Source organism: Amphiprion ocellaris, chromosome 4 (assembly GCF_022539595.1).
Source record: "Amphiprion ocellaris isolate individual 3 ecotype Okinawa chromosome 4, ASM2253959v1, whole genome shotgun sequence".
Taxonomy (NCBI): Eukaryota; Metazoa; Chordata; class Actinopteri; family Pomacentridae; genus Amphiprion; species Amphiprion ocellaris.
Genome location: NC_072769.1, coordinates 13544394 through 13564413, shown reverse-complemented (window position 1 = coordinate 13564413; position 20020 = coordinate 13544394). Strand labels below are relative to the sequence as shown.

The window sequence follows — 20020 nt, the reverse complement described above, 5'->3', positions numbered from 1 at the left end:
ATGTCATTAATTAGTTAAAATTGGAATTAAATATGTCATTAATTAATTAAAATTGGAATTAAATACATAAATGTGTTATTAAATATGTCATTAATTTATTAAAATAACAATTATTTTAAGTAAAAAACATATTTCATTATTTCATGATTTAATTAATTATTTCATGGTCCTTGTGTTGCAGTGGATCATGAATTAATTTTATCTGTCAACCTCGCCCGTCAAAGTCCGTGGGCGGGACTAACGTGAATCTAGTCTAATCCACTGCTTTTGTCTGCCTTGAAACCGGAAGTAGAAGTCTTTCTAAACATGGTGGCTGTGTAGAGGGAGAGTCGCTGTGAACTTTCTAGAGAGTTGGTGAGAGATCTTTTAGACCTTGCAGAGTATGTGGAAGCAGGACCTGCTGACCGCGAGCATGTAGCGTGTAAAGCAGAGGAATTTATTGAAGTTGTTGAAGTTATTTCCGCACTTTCCGACCAAGATGTTGACCGTAGAGTGACTGCAAATTTAGAGGAAGTACTCCGCCGGTTTTCTGGTACCAGGGTGCAACAGGAGCACACACAGGGACCAGGGCGTTTGGCATACCGAGGGAAGTTCTGGAACATCACGTTCTTTGTGGATTACCAGCCTGTCAAATTGCAGCGATGCTCGGAGTGTCGAGCGCTTTTCCTTTAGGACCTACTCGGCGCGGCACGGCTCCGCTCGTCTTTGTTTAGCCGCGATTCCACAAGCATCTACTCGGCACGGTACGGCTCGTCTCATCTTTGTTAGCGAGCGTTTCCATACGGACTAATTTTCAGCACCTTCTCGGCTGAGGTTCCCAGCGAGCTGAGATGAGCCGATAATGTGGCGTTTACATAGTGCAGGCCACTGATTGGACAGGGAGTGACGACACAGAGCAACTTCAGCACGAAAACAAAATCCTGCATTAAAAAATGACTGTAAACAGCGACGGTGTGCATTGCTCTTCACGAAACTCTCTGTTCTTCATAATTTTAATGTGACAGCCAGACCTGTACCGTGGGTGAATGAAGAGGTCGAGACTTTGTCTTTGGTGGTGGACCAAAGAATACAGAGAGAGCTGGACGGAGAAAGTTTATCAGGAGGTCTCTGAGCGGATGGCCGCTCACATATACAGTAGACTGTATATAAAGAGGACAGAAGCAGTGTAGGGAGAAGCTGAAAAAGCTCAAAAGTGACTATCGGTCCACCCAGGACCACAACGGCCGGCGTGGGTCAACCAGGAGGTGTTGGAAGAGGTTTAATGGAAGCTATTTACTGGCACCGCACCGGCGAGCAACAGGAGGGAGACTCAGCCGCTGCATTGTTGGAGACGTTCGAGAACGGTGAGTGTTTTGTGACTTCAAGAAACTTATACATCATTTATTCCATTGGTGGCAAGCTTCTTTTAAGCAAACAAGTATTTTTAGAAAGTAACGTCGTTGTCTCCTGGAGCAGACAATAAGATAGCTAGTTAGCCATCGGCGCTAACTCCGTGCTCTGCTTGTATTTCGTGCTGCTGTTTCTAACGTTTAGCTCTCAGAAGCTAATACTTCAGTCAGCATGCCGTGTTTTTCTTGTACTTAGAGTGAGTGTTTATTTCTGTTCAAGAATCCCTTTCCACATGCGAAGCCTACTCCACCTCCGTCGCGGAGCCCCCGGCTGCCCTGTCTCCTCTCCACCACCAGCAGCAGCTCCTCTCCAGCACCAGCTTCGACACCGACCCTGTCAACAGCACCGTCTTATCACCGGTAAGACACGGTAAACAGAGAGCATGGTTGATTTTCGCATTATTATTATTACTACAGGTGTAAATGCCTGCAAGCATGATCAGAACAGTGAGACCAACGACCAAGAATTCAGGCAGGTGTAAATGCAAACTGTGCAGCATGCCAGCTCAGGAACGCCTGATGAAAGCTACATGTAGCTGCAGTGACACATAAACAGAACACATGCAGCTGCATTTATTTTCCATTGACTTAACAAGTAAGTCACTCTAATTAATTTACGTTCTGGTGCAGTGTAGTATTGCAACCATTCTTCTTATAGTCACTAGGTAGCTGTGAAACTGAATGAAAATATACATAAAAATGAGAAAACACAGCTCTTCTTAGCAACTCCAAAATGTGCACAGGATGAAATGAAGTTCACACCACGTCGTTTTTGTTTGTGGTGGAGGAGTTACTGCTTGTGCTTTGGTTAAAGCGAAGAGTGCCAGAAGTTTATTAAAGTATCAAAGACATGATCATGATTGAAAATGGATGGACGGGTGGCTAAACACATCACGTCATAGCTGTGGAGTCCTTCCAGCTCCTGGGGACTACAATCTCTCAGGACCTCCTGAAAAAGGCTCAGCAGAGGATGTATTTCCTACAACAGCTGAGGAGACATGGCCTGCCACATGAGCTGTTGATCCAGTTCTACACTGCAGTCATCCGATCTGTCCTGTGCACCTCTGGATCAACCACACAGCAGGACAGAAACAGACTACAGCCCATAGTACGGACTGCAGAAAACATCATCAGAGACCCCACTCACCCTGGACATTTGGACTACAGAGCCCTGTACACAAAAATCACCACTACTGTGTTTATAGCAATTACCATTTTGCTAATGTGTTCATACATTCCAGTCTAGCTGTACATTTCTGTTTATATTGTGTTCTATTTTACTACTATTTCTTTTTCCTCCCTGTTCCTCTTTCTATAGTTTATTTTTTATTATTCTCTTCCATATTCCTAGGATGACACCAACAGCCGAAACCAAATTCCGTGTATATTGTGTACTTACTTGGCCATTAAAGCTGACTCTGATCACTTTTCTGTCTTTGGTCTAGGCAAGAGGAAAGGGGGCCACAGAAAACTGGACCTTCCTAGCGTACTTGTGGAGATGCAGGCTGAGGAGGAGTGGAGTCATGCCCAGCATGATGAGAACATCTGGTTGCTCCTCAGCGAGGCAAGAGAGAATGAAGCGGCCTTGCAGCGGGAGGAGATGGCCCAGAATACTGCCTTCAACCAGTCATTCCTGGGTGTGCTGGGGTAGCTGGGTAGGCAGTGGGCAGCCGGCGAGTGTGAGCGAGTCCACCTCCCATAGACTTGAGATTTACAAGTGCTGGTCATATAATTAGAATATCATGAAAAAGCTTGTCTTTTGGACAACTGTCAGGTCAGCAGTCTTCCCCATGATTGTGTAGCCTACAGAACTAGGCTGAGAGACCATATAAAGGCCTTTGCAGGTGTTTTGAGTTAATTAGCTGATTAGAGGTGTCTTCAATATTGAACCTTTCTACAATATTCTAATTTTCAGAGATACCAAATTTGAGATTTTTGTTAGTATTCAGGTATAATCATCAAAGTTAAGAGAAATAAACATTTGAAATATATCAGTCTGTGTAATGAATGAGTATAATATACAAGTTTCACTTTTTGAATGGAATTACTGAAATAATGAACAACTTTTTTCATGATATTCTAATTATATGACCAGCACCTGTAGTTGTATATAGTTTTACTTTTAGTCCTCCACTGTAGGAGAGGCCCACCACAGTTTGTACTTTGCACATTGTAAATAGTTTTGATTTTGCTGCTGACTAATAAACTATTTTGTGACTTATGTGATTGCATCATAACTTCTCATTTTGTCTGTTAAGACACTGGTAGAAAAAGAGTCAACAGTCTGAACCAAACAATTCTATATTCCCTAATAATGTATTTGTGTTTAATGGGATTTAACATGTTTTAACACAAACTCCTTTATGGTTCATAATTCTGGTGACTGAATTACACCAAAGCAATACTGATTTATCAAACTGGAATTTTCTTAAAACAGCTGTTTTAATGTTTTGGCGTTTAATTTTTTATTTAATCTTGCTAACCTTCACAAACAAACAATAGTATAGACACATCTACAAAAGTTTATTGTCAGAATTGCATTAAAGAAAACAATAGCGGTCCGGGGACCGAAAAACAGAAGTATAACAAGAAGAATAACTTTGCATGACACGTAGTGCATCAGTGCATCCTGTACATCTCTGTCCTCCTCCTCTACACCTTGTGCCACTGCAGGCTCATGTGCTGCTGCTTCAGGTAAATCCCATGAAGTCTCATCAGAGAGCATCTGAAACACATACACAGCATACATATTTTAATACCTAATAGCGACAAACTGCAGCCATTACAGGGTCGTTCACAGGACTGATACACGATAGCTAGCGAACTAGCATTAGCTTACCCTCATATGTCGTCTCGTTCATATCCTCTTGTCTTCGGCTTGATACTGCTTTATCGCCTCCCAAACTCTCCTGTGTGTCTCCTCAGTGTTTCGACTCGTCGCTCTCAGCTTTCTCCGACTCTTCTATTACTCTGAATCTGACAGAAAGCCACAGACCGAGCAGCAGGTGTACTATCGCCTCCATGTACATTGTTGCATTGCGTTTGTGTCGCACAGAAATGACGGTAAGGGACTTTCGGACCGCCGTGCTATGACGACTCCACCCACGATGAGGTGGTTCTCAATGTAATGGAAAAACAACTAAACCGAGACGAGCCGTGGCGCGCCGAGTAGATGCTAAAGGAAATGCTAAAGGAAAATTTGTCTTGCACCGCATGTATCAACATTTGGGAAAGAGGACCGAGTCTTTAGCGGTTGCTAATAAAGTTTTGTTTTATTGAGTATCCAAACCAACGTAGAGGTGAATAGCGCCACCCAGTGTATCGGAATGTGTTCACAAGCTCTGCGTCAATCCATTATCTGGAATCGATTTGCCTTGACTTGATGTGCAGGGTAACCAATCAGGTGTTAGGATCCGCCCACCGACTTTGACGGGCGAGGTTGACAGATAAAATTAATTCATGATCCACTGCAACACAAGGACCATGAAATAATTAATTAAATCGTGAAATAATGAAATATGTTTTTTACTTAAAATAATTATTTTAATAAATTAATGACATATTTAATAACACATTTATGTATTTAATTCCAATTTTAATTAATTAATGACATATTTAATTCCAATTTTAACTAATTAATGACATATTTAATTATTTAATGATATATTTATTTAATAACACATTTAAGTATTTAATTCCAATTTTAATTAATTAATGACATATTTAATTCCAATTTTAATTAATTAATGAAATATTTAATTCCAATTTTAATTAATTAATGACATATTTAATTAATTATTTAATGATGTATTTATTTATTTAATTTTGGCACTTTTAGTCCTCCATAGGCTGCAACTCGTGATTATTTTAATTTTAACTTAACTTTATGTGCTGTTCAAAAACTTTATTTTTTCTGCAAATGTGTAGTGATTCCAAATCTTGGTTATTGATCTCCTTGATTACAAAAAAAATCTGTATCGACCCGGAAAAAAAACAAACATGTCAGGCACCCTATGATGTTAACTGTTTGCCTGAATGTTTTTGTTTAAAATCCTCAGTAATAACTTTTGACTGGTTGCTCTTAACCCTGTAAAACTCACTGCTGCAAAAATACAACATCAGCTTATTTTTTAATTACTATTTTCTATTATATATATCTGAAATAAACCCTAATCTGGGGTCTGACAGCAGCGTGAGGTCAAAGAAGCTGCCATCAGCTGCTGCACTTCTGTCCGTCCAGCAGATGGAGCCATGGAGCTGCAGTGAAGTGAAGAGCAGCACAAGGCAACCACCACTTCCATCCACTGACGCATTCAATTTGACTGACGCTAATGTTTTATTGACTTCCAACCACTAAACCAATAAAAGCTGCAAGCAGCGTTGGACGAGTCCTCGCATCCGAGCGGCCCGACTGGCCCACGCATATCCACCAGGAGGCGCTGCAACTGAGAGAGTAAAGTTTCAGGCAGATTGGAGCATGTACAGGCTACTTACACAGCACTTCCTGTTTCATGGCGAGAAATCCAAAATGGCCGCCAAGTGGTGCAAAGATGTGATTAGGGCCGGACTCTGATCATACATGTAAAATTTCAGGCAGATTGGAGCATGTACAGGCTGGTTACACAGCACTTCCTGTTTCATGGCGAGAAATCCAAAATGGCCGCCAAGTGGCACAAAGATGTGATTAGGGCCGGACTCTGATCATGCATGTAAAATTTCAGGCAGATTGGGGCATGTACAGGCTGGTTACACAGCACTTCCTGTTTCATGGCGAGAAATCCAAAATGGCCGCCAAGTGGCACAAAGATGTGATTAGGGCCGGACTCTGATCATGCATGTAAAATTTCAGGCAGATTGGAGCATGTACAGGCTGGTTACACAGCACTTCCTGTTTCATGGCGAGAAATCCAAAATGGCCGCCAAGTGGCACAAAGATGTGATTAGGGCCGGACTCTGATCATGCATGTAAAATTTCAGGCAGATTGGAGCATGTACAGTCTGGTTACACAGCACTTCCTGTTTAATGGCGAGAAATTCAAAATGGCCGCCATGTGGCGCTATGACTGTGAGTGTATATCAACCTATGGACGTGATTAGGGCTGGACTCTGATCACACATGTATAATTTGAAGCAGACTGGAGCATGTACAGGCTAGTTAGACAGCACTTCCTGTTTCATGGCAAGACATTCAAAATGGCCGCATTCCGCTGGTAACTATGGCCACGCCCTCAGACTTTTGCGGAGCGTTTTGATAACTTTTGATCAACCATGACTGGTGTCCATCCTGACCAAATTTGAGCTCTCTCGTGGTTACGCTGTTTGAGGTTATAGCTTTTGAAAATGTCCAAAAATGACAAAATTGTCCAAAATATGAATCATATTTCAAAATGGCCGCATTCCGTGGCTCGCCATTTCCACGCCCTCAAACTTTTGCAGAGCGTTTTGATAACTTTTGATCAACCATGACGGGAGTACATCCTGGCCAAGTTTGAGCTCTGTCGGGGGTTAAGCTGTTTGAGTTTATAGATATCAAAAAATGTCCAAAAATGACTCATAATTCAAAATGGCCGACTTCCTGTTGCATTATGGGTAATGATGCAAGAAGCTTTTTTGTGCGTCTTGATGAGTTACATATGTGTACCGAATTTCAGAAGTCTAGGTCAAACACTGTCCGGGGGCTGAATTTTCTTAATTTTCTAGGGGGCGCTATTAAGCCATTTTGGAACTATATTTGGAACTAACATACGGTTGACATGCAACAAGATGTTCTGTCTGCCTTCGAGGTTTGAGGGGACAAAGGTTATATTTGACACTTCAGCAGTCAATTACTGACTCTTCTTAACTAAGTCTACATTAGGGATCGATCAGTATAGGTTTTTCAGGACTGATACCAATGCCGATTATTGGTAATCAAGGAAGGCTGATAACCGATATTTGGAACCACCATACATTAAATGTAATTTTTTCACGGCATGTGATGACAGAGAACCTGTCATTCATAACTAGTCTCCTTCATTAATAAGGGTGACTATGACTGAATAATTAAAAAAGCAATAGGAGTGATTAAAAAAGAATGTTTCCTCCATTTATGTGGGATCGACTGAGATTGATGAGTTTGTCTTCTGCAGTTACATCTGCTGTTCTATTGTCTTAATATTTTACTGCTCTATTACTTTTATTGCTAAGGTCCAGATCTTAAAGCATTATTAATTATTCTTTTCCAGACTTTGTTTCTGGGTAATTTGTGACTGCCTTGTAATTTAGCTCCTAGCCGTTAGCATAGCATTAGTCACTGTGAAAGTAGCTATTGTCCTGGTTTGTGGCACCAGTGTGTTTTGTCTTTTTTGGTTCAGTTTTTATAACTGCTGCTTGAGAGACATTTCTGAGACCACAGAGTGACTACAGACAGAGAGGAAGCTGCATCAGACCGGCAGTAGCACATTTAATCGATCGGTACTCGATCAATGAAAATAACGATGCCAATAATTGGGATAAAAGCTGTCCCTGCTCTACATATCTAACACATTTCAGGAAGTCACATAATATTGGACTTTGCTGCAACAGGCCCAAATTTTCCTTATGAAAAACATTTAAATACAGATACTTACAGCGACGTATATTATCGTGATCTGTGGCCCCATTCAGTCCATTTTATTTAGCTGTAGTTGGACTTACTTGACTGTGACTGTATTTTTTATGTTGTGGGAGAGTGTGTCATTAATGTGAGTTATGTTCCTCCTAAGTGAAGATTATCATGTCATCCTGAGCTGTTGTAGGTGGACGGAGTATACTTACACTTAACCCATATGCTCATACACTCACACACACAAACAAACACAAATTATGCTGTGTGTCTCATCCCGCTCTGATGTAGGAGTACGACACACACACACATACACACACACACATGCTAGCATAATTTGTCCAATATTTTGTTCTGGGCAGTGTGCCCATTTCCAATATGCTAAGCACAAGGGATAAGAGTATGATCACTGCAGAAGATCCAGCTCTCTTTGCCAACTCCTGTCACTCACTGCCATGCCCACCACTTTGTTCTACCTCACCGCGGCCTTCTGATGTCAGTATTATTCAGAAAGAGTAGATTTTGTACTGAGGAAGCAAAGTGCACATCAAAGCAACAGATCTGGGCCGGAATATATTTGGGAATAGCTTCAAACATTTGAACCACTTTTGCTGGCCTTGAATTATCATGCCAGACACCTACAAAACACAAAAGCTTGTGCTCAGCTTAATCCCCAAAACACACAAAAATTGTGGAAAATAGCACTTCATAAAGTTTCAAATTCCCCAGTGTAAAAAGGAAGCAGCAGAGGTTACTGTGGGTTGCACATTTTACTGAGATGTAGACACTACTTCAGACCTCTGTGTAGAGACGTCTGGATTCAAGGCTTTTAAGCAGAGCTTGAAGGCTAGTGGACTATTAAACGGAAGAATACACTGTGTGACATTTGCCTTGCAATCTGCTGTCATTTTTGGCAGCAGAAACAGAACAGAAGCCTCCCGACTCTGCCCAGAGTGTTAGCATATTAACATTTTCCTTTTCTTTGGTTTCCAGTTGGCCTTCGCTTCATCCTTGGGTAAATATGCACTGAAAACAAAACCATAGAAACGCCATGTGACACCTCGTCTTCACTGCTCAGGCAAAGTTTTCGAATACTTTAATCTATTTTGAATTGTCCTGCTGCAACAAAGCATAGCGGCCGAGGACATTGTGAGTAATGTGCAGTTACTTGTAGCACAGAGTGGCTGAGCATAATGAATTAAATGTGCCAGGGAGGTGTTTGTTTTGCATGTGCAGACATCTGAGAGTCTGGTACTGCTGCATTACATCTTCAAAAACCTCTTAATTAAGTCTTTTTGCATCTTTATAATGTGCACAAGTTACATCAGATCATTTTCTTACTCTAGATTCTGTTATGTGGACGACAGTAAAGACTCCACAGGCAGTTCAGTTGAATTTGTATGTGCGTGTGTATAATCACACCTTTCTATATTAAGGCAGTGTGTTGTTGCACGTTGTAGTTTAATGTGTGTGTTGCTGAAGAATGGGGACACAGTGGGACACATCATTACATTAATATATATATATATATATACAGTGAAGACAGAAATTGCGCTTTAATGATGAAAAATGACATATAATGAATATCCAGGCCTGGGATTACTGTTGTGACTCAGTCATGCCACAACACGCTTTTCTAACATACCATAAAACAGCATTACTAATACTACTAATATTTCAAGAATGAAAATAAAATGCATATGTATTAATATACATTATGTAACAAAAACCTAAATATGATTACACTGCTTATTTTAGGATTTTAGCTGCACTTTTAGGTACAAAAATCCACCAAAGAGGAGGCTGATCGATCTTAAAGACCCCCTACAGTGAATATTAGTTATTTTTTCCTTATTAGCAAATCCATATGGTGTTTGCTACTAGACGACACATCATGAGCAAAATAAGCACTCAACACCATAACTGAGCATTTCCACCTTGAAACACAGTGACAGTCTCAAAAAGAGAAATTCAAACTTCAGTGAATTTTCCAAAGGCAACATCTTAAAATTGACTAAAATTTATTATAGTTCTAAAAAAAAAACACAAATTCTCACATTTGAGGAGTTGAATCTAGCAAATATTTGCCACCAATGTCTGTTATTTAACACAACAGACTAAAAGCTTGGGAGCATTTTAATCTTCAGAATAGCAGAAAAATAAATCAGCATGTTGTGATTGAACAAGTATGAGCCCAAACAGACAGAAAAAGAAATCTACTGTTTGTTGTTCACAAAGTAGGAGACTGTTACTGTTGCTGCTGCAGTTGTTGCTGTGTTATTGCTTTCTGAAAGTGGTTTATGAGGTTTCAATCAGGAGGCTTTGTGCTTTTCAGTTCCATTCAAAATACAGCGGCAGGCCGGTTAGAGTTAAGGACTTACATACAAGTTTGAGTTTGCTGCATGAGGGATGCACTCACAGATCTGTTGATGAATGGACGATTGCTCTTCATGAACATGAGGTGTCATAAGATTGCTGCTGCAACCGTTGCTTGTTTTCATTATAGATTAATCTGCAGATTATTTTCTCAGTTAACTGATTGTTCATGTGGATGCCAGAAAACAGTAAAAAAAAAACTAAATAAATATTCCCATCACATTTTCCTCAAGCCTGTCTGAATTCAAAGACGTTCAGTTTACAATGTACAATGTAAGCTAGAGAAAAGGAGTGTATTCTGTTGGTGCCTAATTCTCCTGACACTGATGAGAGGCCAGGAGTAATTCATTGTCAAAATAGTTGATGATGAATTCTGCCAGTTTACTAATTAATTAATCTATTAATAAATGCAATGCATAATTAGTGCAGCAGTGTTTCGTATCTGGGGGTGAGAAAGGCTCCTTTTTTCACCTTGTACCAAATTGTGCATCAAAATGCTTTATTTTGAAATGAAATATGTCACACACGAGCAAAAGACGCAGGAATTTAACAGTTTTTGTCATTTGCCCTCATTCCTTTTGCTTGTACGTGAAAGTCCACCTTCACACTGCATGTGCATCAAGGTTTTTGTTGCAAGCGAATGGATTTTGCTGGGAATTTTAACAGGTTGTTGTGGTCGCTTGAACTGAGACGACTATTGTTCAAAGAAATGCTGGAGTGACCCGTAACATGGCAACAGTAGGTACAGTAGCCATGTATTGGGCAGGCAGTGAGAGGGAGCAGGTGTTCGAGTTTTATCCATTAGCCACCCTTATCACCCCATCCACACAAACTCACACACACACACACACACACACACACACACACACACACACACACACACACACACACACACACACACACACACACACACACGCACACACACACACCGATATAAGACTCCTGTGGGGCTCTCTCTGAGTCACCCTGGCCAAGCTCACTTCCTCTTGATGATGTAGTGTATTAGCATCCCAGAAAGAGCTCACTTTGATAGATGATGTCACTCCCATTGAAAAAAATAAGCGACTGCTCTCTCAAAATGTTTCTACACCACTATAGATGTATTTTAATTTTCCATATTCACAGTAGTTTCATATTTTATCAAATTGTAGATACTGCTCTGGTGTCTTTATAGTCAATATGAAGCTTGTGTCCGAAGATGATTTAGTTGTTTAAACATTAAGACTGAAAACAGGGGAGAATAACGCTCCATACTAAACACACAAATAAACAAATAAGTATGAATGCTTTATATGAAGCATATTTCTTATAATACTGAATTTTATTCCAATATGCCAGTTTGTTCAGAGTAGCACTAAACGTATACTACAGTTGTTCAGAAGCCCGAGAGGGATATTTATGATTTAATCTTTAAGATTCCTTTTAAAAATGCAGGTTATGACTCTTTCTTTTTAGCACCAGAATGCGTGTGATGAGTAAAGCTCGATTGACAAATAGTCCAAACCTTAAGTATTTGTACAGCTACGTATTTGTGCCTCAACATATTCAGTCAGAGATAAACAGTGGACCCTATTTCAAGGTCACAGCTGTAATTTGAGTGGGTTTACAGCAGCATAGAAAGAGCTATTTGAAAAACAGCCATTTTAACTGAACTGGTTGGTTTGACAGGCATGTTATCTTTTAAAAAATCCACTCAATTACACCATTTATCAGAGCCAGAATTTGTTTAAAAAAAAAAGAAGAAGAAAGAAAGATGTAATTATTGGATATTCAACTTTTCGACAGTCCTCAAACTAATTCTGTGTGAGGAACAGTTCAGTCGGAAAACCTAATCAAATCTAAGCTTAGAGTTGTGACTGATCATCAAAATCACTGTCTTCTATATGACAAAAAATTAAACTTTTGCATTAACAAGATTCTTTAGAAAATTAAAAAGTCTACACTAATTGACACAACCATGCAGTGACTTCTCTATGTCCAACAGTTACCCAACAAAAAAAAATTGAAAACATTTTGATGGAACTGGGTTGAACTGCAGCCTGTGTTGATACAAGGCAGACATGAGACAACTTGGAGGAACAAATTAAAAATGTGAGTAATAAAACATTGACAGTGCAGAGTCACCTTATTTCCAGTATTTGTAAAATCTCTAAGAACCAATTCCAGTTCTTTTCTCAATTTTGCAAAATGAGCAATCAAAGAAATGCAACTTTCATTTTCATTTTTTTTTTTTTTTTGTTTTACTGCACAAAATACTTTTTTCAATTCTAGCCGTGGTTGTGCTGTTTTCATAGAGGTGCAGGGCTTTATATTTCAGTGAAAAATTAAACCTACAGTGAGTAAAAATGTGACAGGAGAGAGAGAAACGCCCAAAAATTTCTTAGGGTTAACTTAACACATAGTGTCCAAAGTTTAGGGGTTCAAAAATAAATGGACACTTAACTACTTAAAATTACCAGTTCATGCACAAACGAGCATTAGCATTGAGTAAAGCGATAAGATAAGATAAGTCCTTTATTTCTCCCCATGCCAGGGGAAATTCACATTGTTACAGCATGCCACCATGCAAGGGAAGAAGATAATAACAAGGGGTATAAAAACTGAAAATCTATCAGAGAGATATTTATACCAGGTAGTTGGTTTGTCAGAATCAACATTTAGGTTAATTCTAAACAAGCAATTCATCCTTACCTTGAAATATATGAATCATCTACTGATGTCTGTAGGACAAGATTTTAGGTGGTCATCGATAGCGGAGGATTTACCGCAAAATAACAGATATGATGAGATTATCTGATGAGTTTTGTGCATCTGTCCAGTTACTTTTGACTTTGGTCACTATCTGATCAGTTTATCAATCAGAATCTACGTTGTTTCTTCGTACTGCAAACACACACTTTGATACCTCAAAACAAATGGAGCTGATCTCAATATTGTATTGCAGTTTTAAATTAAGGCTAAGTTTGATTACCTCACAGTGTTGGAAGTGGGTGAGTTTAGGTATCCAGCTTGGTACGAGACTGTTGGGAGACAAGAGCTCCAGCTGTCGTCATGTTTCATCACTCTGGTTTTGTTTGGCTTTTTGTAATTCCTGTTTACTTATACAAAGACAATGAAAAGGGGAAGACATTTCAGGATAAAAACTTTCTCTGGAAAACCAGTTGTAGTCTCTTATCTTGGCCTTATTTTTCTCTCATGTCACGTGACCCTGGTGTCATTGGTGGATTCATTTCTATTCACTGGCATGGCTCTGTGCCATTAAGCCTGCCCTGAGAGAAAAAAAAAACAAATGATAATATCTTTTTAGCCCAGCCAGTGAGCGGTAGAAAATAGCCCGATAAGCCGTGCAGGACAGGCTGACAATAGATCCTGACGGTAACCTGATCTCACCTAAACTGGATGTTAAATGGTTTTAAATTGGGAATAGACGGGCAACAAGCAGCACACAGCTTCATCCCAGTTGATCCTAATCACATCAGCGTCCTTGCTGTTGTGTCCCAATGTCATAAATATAGCAGCAACAGATTTTAAATTGACTTTGGCTCCACTCAACCTGGTGATTCCTGAAGCTCTGAAGCCTCTGAGCACTTAGGAGGGATCGGCTTTCGAACAGCCTTTTCACTTACGCCAGACTTGAACAGAAAATCACAAAGACAACAATATCAACATGAAATAAAACTGGAAATAAAAGCATTGCACTCTATAATTTGTATTCAACATGCTGTTACTGGAAAATTATACGTACTTTGGGTCAGTGCTCTGTATACTTTGTAGTTAAAGCTTTAGAAAAAACTAATTTGCAGTTTATACCTCTAAAAACCAGCTAAGTTGCAGTTTACATCCATGTCTTTCCAGATTTATATTATATACGTATAGTGAAGACTTTAAGTGTGTAAGTCCACTAAGAGAAAAAAAGAACAAAGTCAGATTCCTTGAATATCCTCTTGTTCAGCCAATAAAGCAGATTCTGACAGAACACGAAGTTGTACCGACGACAGCAGACAAAGCTTCATATTGTGGATGTTGCTGCAAAGAGCCTGCAAATTCTTCACACATCTTTACCAGTATAGAGGATCTAAACAACCCACTCAGTTTTAAGGTGGACAACCAAAATTACTGTCACCAGCTCAGTATCTGACCAAATGTGAAATATGGTCACAATCCCTCCTTCTGTTCACAAGTCATGGAATAAGAGCGTTATGGCAAAACATTACAAGTTAACATTAGATGTTAGACCTGAAAGCATAATGCCTCCGATGGTCACCAGTGATGCAAGAAATTGAGTAGAAATAAAGAAAATAAAGATAAAGTAACATAAAATACATAGGAATATATGTATATATATATATAGAGAGAGAGAGCAAGTAAGATAATAAGATTAAAATAGAAGAGGGCTATGGGCTATGAGTTGAGGAGCTAGACAGCCCTGGGTACAAATGTAGTGAAGCCGACGACATACATCATATTTTTACCTCTCCAGACCCATAAAAGTCCTTCAAAAGCAATATTTCAAAGAAAAACCCCTAATCACCATCTGTGAAAGGGACAAAAGTAATTATTGTTAAATATATATGACTCAAGAAACCCATTAATTCTGTGTAGACAGAGGTTGTATCAGTCTACGGTTTGACCTTCACTGAATTTGATTCATATACACCCGGTTTATATGTAAAGAAATAACAAAGTGCTGTACAGGAATGAATAAAAACAGCAGCTGTGAAATGTATCAGCTGGTAAAAATCTAAAATTCGTACCACTTAAATTGGTAATATGACGGAAGATTCATTAACTGCTTTTCTTCATTAAGTAATTTCATCAGCATGATGAGTAATTTGTTTTGAACCGCTGTTTGCAGCATTTATAATGAGAGATTACAGGGTCTGTTTCTGCTGCTTCATATCTCATCACGACACTTGCAGTGAATTATAACATTTTCTACAGTTTTCCTACTTGTAAACAAATGACATATAAACCTGAGCTAACCTGTTTCATTTGTCTGCTCTCTTTTCTTTCCCTTTTCTCTCATTGCTTTCTCTTTCTCACCAGAAGGATCTACCTCTGCCTCGAAAAAGTAGCAGGTAGGTTCAACTTTACACACATTTTCCCTGATTTTAAGTTGGATGTGAGAGTGAGCATGCCTGGTTGTAGCACACCTCTCACCCAATGCCAGCTGGGATATGTAGGCAGCAGCAACCCACAGCCCTCTACAGGATAAAGTAGGTAGATCTGATGGACAGACGGATGGATGGATGGATGGATGGATTTCTGCAAATATGTGCTTCTGAAATAGCATCTTTAGTATGTGTATCTGACCAACACAATAATAGTTTGCAATGAACTTATTTGTGCTGCCTGATGTTCTAAGTTGTTCATGTTTATGTTCTGAGTCCTGACTGGGACACAGAAAATACATTTTTTGGAAAATTAAGGAGCAATTCAGTGCGGTCTGCCATCGTCTGACAAATTATTTTTCCATCTCTGAGTTCTGTTTATTTTTTGTATTTTATGACTCATATAGAACACAGTTGTCTGAGTGGAGGAGCATGGGCAGATGAGGAGGGAGTCACATTTTTTTAACCCTTGGAACCCTAAGATGTTTTTTCGGTGGCTTTTGCTCACATTTTAAGTCGCTGTGGGTTCATTTTTCACAGAAATATGAAGTGATGCACCGTTATGGAAAACATACAATCATTGCTGCAAGCAGAGGGAACTCAGAAATGTCTTTTTCACAGTGTAATATGGTAATGGTGCCATAAATCACACAAAAAAAGACAAAGTTTAATTTCTTGGATTATTGATTACACAAAAATGAAATAAAATCGTAAATCAATATGTGCAATATTCTTCCAAGTGCCTACATGTGTTACCAATAGTGCAAGAAAATGGTCACACTACACAATATAGATATTTTGCTACTTAAATTTTTTAATTTGTTTCCACATTTGTCTCTCATCTGCTCTGTATATACACAAGCCTTCAGTTCAGCTCGAAATTTTGCGGTGTAAATGTGGGTTGTAGTGGAGTTACAAATGGCTTCATGATTGGTCAAGGAGTACAGAATTATTATTAGCAGTATTTTGTTTTGACAGAATCTGGTTAGATTAAACAGTTAATTTTGGGTGATATTTAAAATGACACATGTAGAATAAACTGATTTTGAGTAACTGTTAGGATTTTGGGTTAGATTTGGTTATTTTTCCTGAATGGCACATAGTTCCAGTGCAGCTGGAAAATTGGAAATCTGGCATCTTTTCTGTTTTCACAGTTTCCAACTGGGATAAATGGTGTCATTTTGGTGTCTATTTTAAAAGAGAACATGCCTTTTAAACGCGCCTGTGGCTTTTAAGGTTCAGAATGGTTAAAGACTTGGAAACATCCCCGCTATTTTTTTGGGGGGGTGGGGGGGTCACAGACAAGTCATGTTATTGTGCGGTGGGAGCCTTGTCTTCAGACTGCAGCATGTTTCAGCTTTGCATGAGGCCTTTCACTCATAGAGCTTCTCTGCTGGACCAATCTGTTGCATCAGTGAGCTGTGCAATGAAAGTTCAGCAGCGGGAGAGGCGTGCTGTGACCTCAATGCCCTGTGGTGGATCGAGGAGGGCAGGAGAGGGGTGAGAAAGGAGAGCAGGGCAGTACATGATGGTGACACGACTTAAGCCATCAAACGTCTAGTGAACATAGCGAGCGACTGACATGTTATGTGTTGTTTTATGCCCTTTTATTAAGGTGTCAGCCTGTGAAGAGCGTAGAGGGGAAGATTATCTTAAGTAGCAGATACTTAGGTTGTGTACATTTTATTGAAGTTATTATAACAATGTTAATTATTTGCCCAGTAAAGAATTTTACATTTAGAAACAAACTATTGCTGGTGGCATTAGTTTTAGTTTGGTTTGTCTGTTAATTTGACTTGATAGTGGCAGCAGAAGATAGTTAAAAAGCAAACAATATACATACATTTTTACAATCAGTATGCTTCCCTGGCTTTATCTAATTATCCTTGTGGAAAAATGTTCCACGAATGTTCTTATAAATAATAGAAAAGCTTCTCTGAGTCATCATGTTTGTAAGTTCTCCTCAGTTTTAAATAACTGTAGTTCTCTGCACAGCCACACAGGAAGTGGTAATAACTAATTGCTTTGATTCAGTCAATCAGTGGTGGAGAGTGACCTCACTAACCTCTCATTATTACTCGTTGTTTAGCGTGTTCTTTTGTAAATGACATCCTGGAAATTCTAACTACAAAGTAAAACCCTCTCATGCTTCATCTCAGGTGTAATTTTGCCCTTAAATGAAACGATTAATAGGAATCCCTTCAAAGTGTCAACATTGAAGCCCAATAGCTATCAGAGAAAGCTCCACCTTTATCAGTTTTAAGAGACAGTATAAAGCAAGGCTGATTAACAATCAAACTTGTGAACATTGAGAAAACCAGACACTTTAACTATAAGCACTTTATGACAGGATCTGCCTAGAAAACGCTTTACTAAAATAATAGCACTTTAGGGTAGGTTTAACCCAGCTAGAATGAATTTGTCTTCATTGTCTTTGTTTTACTATATGATTTTTATACGTCTGTAACCCTCTATGTTTTTCTTTTATGTTTGGGACAACAGATGGAAATTAGCCTTGTGCTAAATCCGGCTTATTTACTGTAACCTTGTGTAAACTTATGAGATTGTACGTTCATTAATATGCAGTTTTCATGAAATGAAAATAAAAAAGACTTGAGTATTTTAAGGCACAAAACATGACTGACTTCTCAGGGAGAAAGAGAGACACAGTTGGCTGCTCCACAGAGATAGATAACATTTAGTGACTGAATTAGAAGCCTCTGCGGTCGTTTTCTGTGCCATTTAGCAGTTAGTGGGATTGAGCGATCCTCGGAGGTTTGACAAAACTGATTAAAATATCTTAATTTGTGCTACATACGTGTGAAGACACTCACATTTAATAATTAGAGAGGGTAAAATGTGAAATGTGCAAAAACACCCTTAACTGTGTGTGAGTCTCTGTCCATGGTGCTGAAATACAGTTCTCCACAGTGCAGTGTTTTTCTATCTGCCTTTTACTCTTATTTATGTTTGAATTCAGCATGAAGCAAATTATTCTTTTCCATGTAGATTTCAGCTTTTTCCAAACCAGTATCGCACAAGCAGTGACGTGACTTTAGTTTGATGCATCGTTCTGTTTTTTGGCTCCATCTTAATTACACTACAGTTTTTACCGAGACATCTCTTCTACTGCTGCTTAAAAGCACTCCACAGATCAGGCAGAATTTTTTTTTAAAAAAGGGTCCCACGTCCACTCAAAATGCTCTCTGAAGATGGTGCAATTTTCCACAAAATGCTTGCACTTTGCCGTCATCATTTCAAGTTTTGAAATCCTTGAAATTTCTCTGCAAGCTGCTGTAGACTAGAGTCATGCTTTTAATTTTTTTTCCTCTCCCTATTTTCCGCTTGTCTGCTTTTGTTCTGTGTGAGTAGAGTACGAATGACCTAACTCTGTCACATGTCTGTTTATCATGTAAAGTGTTATTGTTCTGCGGAAGGTGCTGCCAGTCCAGGGTGTTGTAAATATGACGCATGGTGTTAATTTCCTTTACAGAGCTGAGTTTTTATTTCTTTTTTATGCGTGTGCTTGTCTGCTTAGTATTCTGCATACATCTTACTCTGGGCAGAGTTACTGTCTGCCAACAGAAGTCTGATGATGCCAGCTTATACATGCCTGGGGTATTTAATGTGCATGTGCGTTTGGTATCCATTACAGCTTACAGCCATGCTCGTTTTGGCCACAGACTTTTTGTGTGTGCTCTGGTGTGAGGCTTGCATGTGTGTCCCGGCCTGCTGTCATCGGGTGTGTTTTTTTTCCGTGACCTCTGACCTTTGTGTTGGGGTGGCAGATGACAGCATGACATGAAGGAGACACTGGAGGCTCACAGTCTCCCCTTCCTCCTGCTCGGCGCTGCTGTCGGATTTTCCCTCCTGTGGGTGGAGCTGGAGTCTCGTGCCGTGGGTGTAACGACTGGCTGTTTCTAATAGAACGAGGAAAACGTGAATTGAAGGACAGTCGGGTTGTCGAATGCAGAAGCCACGAGGGCTTAAAGACACTTCACAAAAAGTCTGGAACTCCCCCCAAATGACACACAGCAACAGAAAACCATCCTGCCTCTTGTATGATATCATGCCATACCCATCGTCGTCTGCGACCCCCCACTGTGTTCCAGTGATATCACCGCCCTCCTCCCCCACTCCTCCCACGTCTCCTCTCTCCCATGTATATTTTATCCATCCAGACTCCCACATTAGAGACGGCATCCATTATTGAATTACTCCCCTCAGCACTACTGTGCAACTGTCACCCCACGTCAGCTTTAACATTTGGTGGATTTGTTTCAAAGGGAAGGAGGGACGGTGCACACATATGTACGCACGCACACACACACACACGCACACACACAAATGACATCTCTGTCGGCTGGCCAGTGCAGAGCAGCTCCTGTGATATGTAGGACAAATAGACGGTGCCAGAGCTCATTCAATGTGGCATTTCACGTCTCAGAAACAATAGTGCCTGTGTGTGTTTGTGTGTTCGCATGTTAAAAGATGAGGCTGTTGCAGTTCTGTATTTTACTATGAATCCCATGAAAACCTCAAAAGTAATCTTTTGTCAGTAC

The 20020-nt window shown here is 39.7% G+C and overlaps 1 protein-coding gene and 1 long non-coding RNA gene across 3 annotated transcripts in view; one reads left to right on the top strand and one right to left on the bottom strand.

Annotated features, from left to right (window-relative positions):
• mast1a (microtubule associated serine/threonine kinase 1a) overlaps positions 1 to 20020 on the top strand; it is a 96690-nt gene that overhangs the window by 7062 nt on the left and 69608 nt on the right. The window contains exon 2 of one of the 2 annotated variants that reach the window (XM_023272756.3): positions 15394 to 15425. In XM_023272756.3, the coding sequence (XP_023128524.2) occupies positions 15394 to 15425 (32 nt within the window). The remainder of the gene's footprint in view (positions 1 to 15393; positions 15426 to 20020) is intronic. The other variant, XM_023272757.3, reaches the window with a different exon arrangement.
• On the bottom strand, positions 3893 to 4872 carry LOC129348743 (uncharacterized). The gene is made up of 2 exons (XR_008601403.1): positions 4228 to 4872; positions 3893 to 4113 (listed from the first exon to the last, which is right to left on the bottom strand). It is a non-coding gene; the product is annotated as an uncharacterized LOC129348743 (long non-coding RNA).